The sequence below is a fragment of the Nerophis ophidion genome, linkage group LG06 (genome assembly GCF_033978795.1).
Source record: "Nerophis ophidion isolate RoL-2023_Sa linkage group LG06, RoL_Noph_v1.0, whole genome shotgun sequence".
In the NCBI taxonomy this organism is placed as follows: Eukaryota; Metazoa; Chordata; class Actinopteri; order Syngnathiformes; family Syngnathidae; genus Nerophis; species Nerophis ophidion.
Window position 1 is genome coordinate 25,800,296 of NC_084616.1, and position 7,344 is coordinate 25,807,639.

At 40.6% G+C, this 7,344-nt stretch overlaps 1 protein-coding gene across 4 annotated transcripts in view; it reads right to left on the reverse strand.

Annotated features, from left to right (window-relative positions):
• LOC133554430 (neurofascin-like) overlaps window positions 1–7,208 on the reverse strand; it is a 33,231-nt gene extending 26,023 nt beyond the window's left edge. The window contains exons 1-4 of one of the 4 annotated variants that reach the window (XM_061903191.1): window positions 6,882–7,208; window positions 634–737; window positions 442–547; window positions 175–365 (exon numbers count right to left, since the gene is read on the reverse strand). In XM_061903191.1, the coding sequence (XP_061759175.1) occupies window positions 175–365; window positions 442–547; window positions 634–709 (373 nt within the window). In that variant the 5' untranslated portion in view covers window positions 710–737; window positions 6,882–7,208. Of the gene's footprint in view, window positions 1–174; window positions 366–441; window positions 548–633; window positions 738–3,639; window positions 3,813–6,824 lie in introns of those variants that run through there. The other 3 variants (XM_061903192.1, XM_061903190.1, XM_061903193.1) reach the window with 3 other exon arrangements.
• Between the last annotated feature and the right edge of the window lie 136 nt (window positions 7,209–7,344).

The window sequence follows — 7,344 nt, forward strand, 5'->3', positions numbered from 1 at the left end:
TGCACAATGGTAATATGTTCACCCATGTAAGCTATTTCAAGGACTGACAGGACTGGCATGAAGAGAGAGCCCACCATTCCCATTTACACCTACCCACCAAAAAGTCTTCATTTAATCCATCATACATCATTTTGGGAAGCTTGGAGATAAACATGAGTGTTATGTTTAACCTACTGTACAGTTGCAGTCTGATTTTGTTGGAGTATGCAGAACCATACTCATTGGAGGCAATGCACTGATATTCTGCCTCATACTGTTCTGGATTGTTCCAAGCATAGATGTCCAGCGTCCCTGAGCGCCGACGCATTGATGTTTGCGAATCGCGTGCCACATTGAAATACTTCCCATTGCGTCTCCATGAGAAACTTGTTTGAAACAAGAAAAAAAAACAAAAAACGTCAATCTTTGTTTTGACTTTGGGCTGCATCATTCGCTGCTTACATAGGATGAGGGTTTCCCTTGGCCTCACACTCAATGACCATGGTGTCTTTGGGGTCAACAATATGCTCCTTCATTGACTGCTTTGTGATAGTTGGGGGTTGACGGACTGCAGGGATGAAGGAGTGCAGGCGTTAAAGCAGACGATAATGCATATCACAAAGTCCAACTAGAAATGTAACGATATTGACTCACTCTCCAGAGGGATGTCCAAAGGCCAAACACTTTGCCATAAAAGCATCAACAGCACTGTTTGGAGCAGTGTGCACATCTTTACTGTGCATGGAGTCCTACACCTGCTGTCATAAACACTTCATTGAAACAGAGGACACCAATTATGCAATAGACATCATTGTTTTCATTTTAGACATTATTCAGTCATACTTAACGACAAGTAGCAGGGACATTACTGGGAATAAAAGACATGGATGGCATATGTGTAAGAATGTGCTGGGAATATGTAATATCACCATTGGCCTCATTAATACATTCATTATGTGGCGGACATTTTTTAAGACTTGTGATCAAGCTCTGTCTTTGTCATGTTTTCTCTGGAACATTCCCTGCCATACCTTTCCTCGGTATTGACTCTAATAAAAAAAATAGCAAATGAGTCATCTAAACCAATACCCAACTACAACATAATGTGTGTGTCCCCTAGTAAATGTGTTAACGTTTATATGTTAACATTGCATTACATGAACAATTACTGACATCAACATGCAGCTTGATTTGTGAAAATCAGGTTTGTTTTGTTGGCAGGCATGTGCACAGATACCCCCTCTGGTGGTGCTCAAACACCGGTCCTTTTGCCTTTCATGAGAAAAGCGCCCTTCTTTGCTAGCACTCTATTTTTTATTATTTTAGTATTTATAAACATGTTCCCTGAAATAAACCCCCCCAATTGTGTTTGGATATCTGATGTGGCATATATGTGAATTCCTGTGAAAATTCCTCCCCAAACTGCTCCTCCGACAGAGCATCAGGCAGACAGGTAATTTACACTCACCACGTGTACGTGGACAACATTTATTTAATCTGATCATCATCCAGATTAGAATGTTACTGTGTACATGGGCCCTGAAAAGAATTATCTGATTATGACATGCATTTTCATGCATCACACCTTAAATCGCAATACTTTGCTTTGACATGAGAAGAAGTTAAGATAAACGGAGTGATGCGTTATCATTTGTTCTGTGGTGTCATCTTTTGGACGAGATTGCTCACTGCAGGTCCTGACTAAGCAGTGACTTCCATTGTAAACAAACATGGCATTGTGGATTTCTGATTGTCCAATGTTATAATGGTATTTATTTGTCATGTTTTACTTCTGTTCACTACTTTTGTTTTACCTCACTTTTTTTTCAAATCGAGCTGTTCTGTGCTTCTTACGTTGTGATTATGTACGGGTTGTGGCACGTCTTCCTGTTACGACGTTCTGTGTACATGTTTGAGACTGGCAGCTAGCACTTGAAGTAGCTGTGATGTTGTGAATAAAAGAGCTCGTTACATCAACACATGACACACCAGACCTATACTTTCGTTTTTGCTAGTCTCGTTTTAAAGCAAAAAACTCAACAGTACATAACGCTACGTCTATACATGTTGAAAGAGTGGAGACAACAGCAAGACAATCGCTTCATTCCGAGACTAATACATGTTAGTCCCCGCTCCACCATCAAAGTATAGCTAACATCAAAGCCATGCAAAGTAAGGATAGTTCTGACCTGAATTACGGAAGATGTGTTTTCATGTGATACAATCCGAATGACTAGCGGCATAAACCACCCATCTCGATCGGAATGAAATTTTGATCCGAGCCTGTGTGATCGGGTCCGAATATTCAGAATGGCTTGTATACATGAAGCATTTCATTCCGGTTAGGCTTTTAATCCTATTAAATGGATCCATGTGCACATAGCTATCGCTAGTGTTTGTGAAATCCCCTGACGTTGTTTGGTGCAAAAATAACCTAATTAACGGAAAAAACATTACAACGCTACTGCCCTATAGTTTCCTAAACCAAAGAATGTACAAAAATGATTCTCAACTAAAGAGGAGAAATACAAACGTTTGTATAACCTTTGATGAAAATCTAATTTAAAACATTTGGATGCATGTACAACTATTAGAACCTTTGGAATATCAGTATGTGGAGTTGAATTATAGAATGGATTAAGTAAACAAGTTAAACATTGTACTGATATGATGGAGTTTAAGAGGTTGTTCAAATTAACAGTGCTTACAAAGTACAAAGAAGAATTATGAGAAATACTTTCAACCTTTTTGAAAATAAGATAAGAAAGTAAATATTCATCATGTTAATAAAGACCGATTTATTAAAAACGAAACTAAATTGACGGTAAAAAGTCGTTGTCGCGATTGTTGGATATGAATTTAAACCATAACCAACCTTTCATCAATATGTAAGTCTTGTCTCAAAGTAGGTGTACTGTCACGACCTGTCACATCACGCTATGACTTATTCTGAGTTTTTTTTTTGCAGTTTTCCTGTGTGTAGTGTTTTAGTTCTTGTCTTGCGCTCTATTTTGGTGGCTTTTTCTCTTTTTTTGGTATTTTCCTGTAGCAGTTGCATGTCTTCCTTTGAGCGATATTTACCGCATCTACTTTGTTTTAGCAATCAAGAATATTTAATTGGTTTTTATCCTTCTTTGTGGGGACTTTGTTGATTGTCATGTCATGTTTGGATGTACATTGTGGATTCTGTCTCCGCTCCACAGTAAGTATTTGCTGTCGTCCAGCATTCTGTTTTTGTTTACTTTGTAGCCAGTTCAGTTTTAGTTCCGTTCTGCCTAGCCTTCCCTAAGCTTCAATGCCTTTTCTTAGGGCCACTAACCTTTTGTTTATTCTTGGTTTAAGCATTAAACACCTTTTTACCTGCATGCAACCTCCCGCTGTTTCCGACATATACAAAGCAATTAGCTACCGGCTGCCACCTACTGATAAGGAAGAGTATTACACGGTTAGTCTGCCAAACTCTAGACAGGACCGAGATTCAACAACAACAATTTGCAGACTGTTTTGCAAAAAGTTTTTTTAACCCAAATAGGTGAAATTACATAAACTCCCACGGCACACAAGACTGTTTCTCACGGCACACTAGTGTGCCACGGCCCAGTGGTTGAAAAACACTGCTTTAATGTACACTTCTAGCCCGTGAGTCATATTTGTACCTACCGTTCTCATGTTGCGTCTATTCTGGACTGTCCCTCCTATCCAAACCATCATGATCGAAAAGTTGTTGATTTTTTCTTTAGTCAGATGTCTCTCTTATTTTTGTGGTATCATGTATAAAATCCACAAAATGTCAGGTCAAGAAGCCTGGAGATGTCACACCTCTGTATTAGAATCCGTCACTGCCACTTACACGCTGCCTACCCAGCTGATGAATAATGAATGAGCGCCATACAACCACCTACACTCTCTGCACTTCACTGTTCTTCCACAGGCACTCACCATTGTGACAATCAGTTTCTTTCAAACTATAACGTTTGCATTGAAAAGTGAAACTCCATGCAGAACACCTTTTATCCTAATGGCCACGGAGAGTTGATGTGGAGAAATACTTTTTATTTATTCTAATGCTGTCTGTTAAGGTCAGAGTGGCTCTCAGAAATAGGCTGGAAACGAGCACAAGAAAGCAGAGAATAATCCCTATCGGGGGCAAAAGTGCATTCCTGCTGATTTTGATGACATCTAAATGTGGGCTTTATTGTTCCCTGAATAACTGTTGGGCCCAGAATGAAAGCAATGTTTGTTTCTCTCACATGCATTTTGCATGTGGCAACCCTCAAGTCCGATGGCTCCATGACAACACCGCCCATTATTTACAAATACAGAGACTGTTATTTCCTTTTTTATATTTCCTAAAAATACACAGTTGTATATTTTAAGAAGAGCTGAGTTTTGTTTTCATAGCCCAGCATGCACATCCTTGCTACACAGGAAAGTTAATTCTAATGAATCATAGGCGGCATTTATGTGTGGGCTGTCAACAGTGGGCTGACTCGCAGAGGCTCTCAGGCATCCAAACGCATGTTGGAGCTGATACCAGAATCTTATATCGCCGTCCATTCATCATTTTGAGCAGGATGTGAACGGCCGCTCTTGTGCCTCGGGCCAAGCAAATAAGCAGGCGCAATCGCTATTGGCATACTTTAGTGCAAGCGAGCAGAGATCTGTGCCACGCACCACACTGCACAAGAAGAGGTCAGCTCATGACGACAAGATTGTCTCCATGATCGCGGGTCTCCGTTGGCACGTGGGACCTCGGAGCTTGAATAGAAGCAGATTGTAGACAAAGGGGATGAGGGTGGGGGTCCGCGACACAATCTGCCCGTATCAGTTGCACATTGCATTACTGTGTCTGTGAAGGAGGGTTGGGCTAAGTACTCTCCGGTTGTGCATAAGACTGTTTTCTAGGTCAGTGTGACCAATGGTGATAAAGCAAGTGGGGCAGTGGTCCATAAGATCTAGTGGAAAGCAAACGTTACAAGTGAACGTTTACTTTTTTTCCCAATTAAGGGACGGCGTTGCTGAGATGGCAGAAAAGCCGTGCCAGCAACTTTAAGGGTTCCCTGTCCGATTCTAGTTTCCGCCGTTCTCGTCAAGGTCATTGTGACTTTGGAAAAGACACTTCACCCACCTTACACGCAGCGCCGCTCACACTGTTAAGTGGTGGTAGGAAGGGTCCATATGTGCAAATTAGCAGCCACACTTTGGTCAGTCTGCCCCAGGGTAGCTGTGGCTACAAATTAGGCTTACCACCATCCAGTGGAGTGTTTTAAGTCTCGTCTTAAGACCCACTTTTATTCTTTGGCTTTTAACACTACGTGAGTTGTGTGGTCCTCTGTCCTCTGTTGTCCTCTGTGTTTTTTATACACTTTTACTTTATTTTACTTTAATTGATTTTACCCTTTAAAATAGTTTTTAATCATATTTGTTTTTATATTGTTTTTATTGGTTTTATTCTTATTCATTTTTTGGTTTATTCAGTCATTGGTGGAGCATAATATTGTTTTTAACATGGCTGTGCAGCACTTTGGAAACGTTATTGTTGTTTAAATGTGCTATATAAATTAAGTGGATTGGATTGGATTGGATCCATGTGTGAATGTGGAGTGAATGAATGATGGGTTCTCAGTTCTCTGTGAGAAAAAATTAATCTAAATATTTCAATATTTCAATCTAATCCATCCATTTTCTTCCGCTGATCTGAGGTCGGGTGGCGTGGGCAGCAGCCTAAGCAGACAACATTCACACTCACATTCACACACTAGGGCCAATTTAGTGTTGCCAATCAACCTATCCCCAGGTGCATGTCTTTGGAGGTGGGAGGTAGCCGGAGAACCTGGAGGGAACCCACGCATTCACTGGGAGAACATGCAAACTCCACACAGAAAGATCCCGAACCTGGGATTGAACCCAGGACTGCAGGACCTTCGTATTGTGAGGCAGACACACTAACCCCTCTTCCACTGTGAAGCCTAACAAAAAAAAAAAAAAAGGGATGATTGAAGAGAATTAAAAAAGAAAATAATTAATCTCTGTGTCACCCTTTGAAGTAGTTTTATGTTGTAAATAAATATGTACAGTCAGAGCAATTAAAAAAAATGCTATATGAGAGCAAAAAGTTGTTAAATTCAAAAGTGATCTATTATACTCATAAGAAAAATTATGTTAGTTGAGTTAACGGCAAATGTGATTGTGAAATTGGTTAGATGGAGAATGCTGGCAGGTGGCGTGATCCCTGGATGCAGCGAATGCAGGTGTGTGCAAATCAAAGGTCCTTTTATTAGGTACCGATAATGAAGAATCATCACACCATGGTAAGGTAAGCAAAATGGCTTAACACGGACATTGGAGAATGAACTAGTGTTGCAAGGAAGACGACGCTGGCAGTTAAATCCTACTGATATGCAATCAGGGACAGGTGAGGAGAACAGCATTCACAAGCATTGATAAAGTACGAGCAACAGACCACAAACAGGAAGAAGAACCAAAAAAGAGCACTGGACAATAAGAAAACACTAAAAAAAACCATAATAATAACAATAATAAATTGAATAACTATTGTTGTTTATTAAAAACAACACTAAAGTTCAGAACAGTCGCGAGCGATCATGACATTGAGAGATAATTCCCCACTTTTGCACAACCTGTTGATGCACCTCTCCATCCCGCCAACTACTCGAGTCAGACTGAGTGAGATCATTAAAACCTTGACCTCCATTGATGTTTGTCTTAGAAACAATCACAAGAACACAAGGCCTCCTTCACATGGCAACACTAAATGTACTTCAGACGCATTTCAATGGGAACAAAACAAAATCTGGTAATGGTGATGGTAGTGACAGTCCTACCTGGAAGTACCGGAGCAATTTTTAGGTCCCTTTTAATGTGTTGCCGTGGAAACCAACCTCTATTTCCTTTCCATCTTCAGTCTTGCTTGCATCTCCACCAGGTAAGTGAGGCTTAGAGACAAAACATCAAAAGCTCTCCAGGATAACGGCCCAAAACCCCGGTCCCACTAGGCCTTGGAGAATACACGCATAGTGAAATCCAAGACAAATATAGCCAGTGGGAGGGCAGTGGAGAAATACACACTCGTACTAGAGTTCCATATTAGAAAAGCAACCACGACGCATTTCAAACATTACAATACCCTTCTTGAGGTGGACATCAGAGGAGCCAAATACTAAGTCCCATGTGGATTTCTCCACTGACCTTGTATCTTAACTGTGACTGGCACAGGCACATTTAGTCAATAGACCATTGTTTGGAATAAAGCAGGCCTATTGTGGCGTTCTCAGCTACGAGACATATGGGTGGGATTTAACTCCTGATATTCACTGATTGGATGGCCTCTCACTTAATGATAAA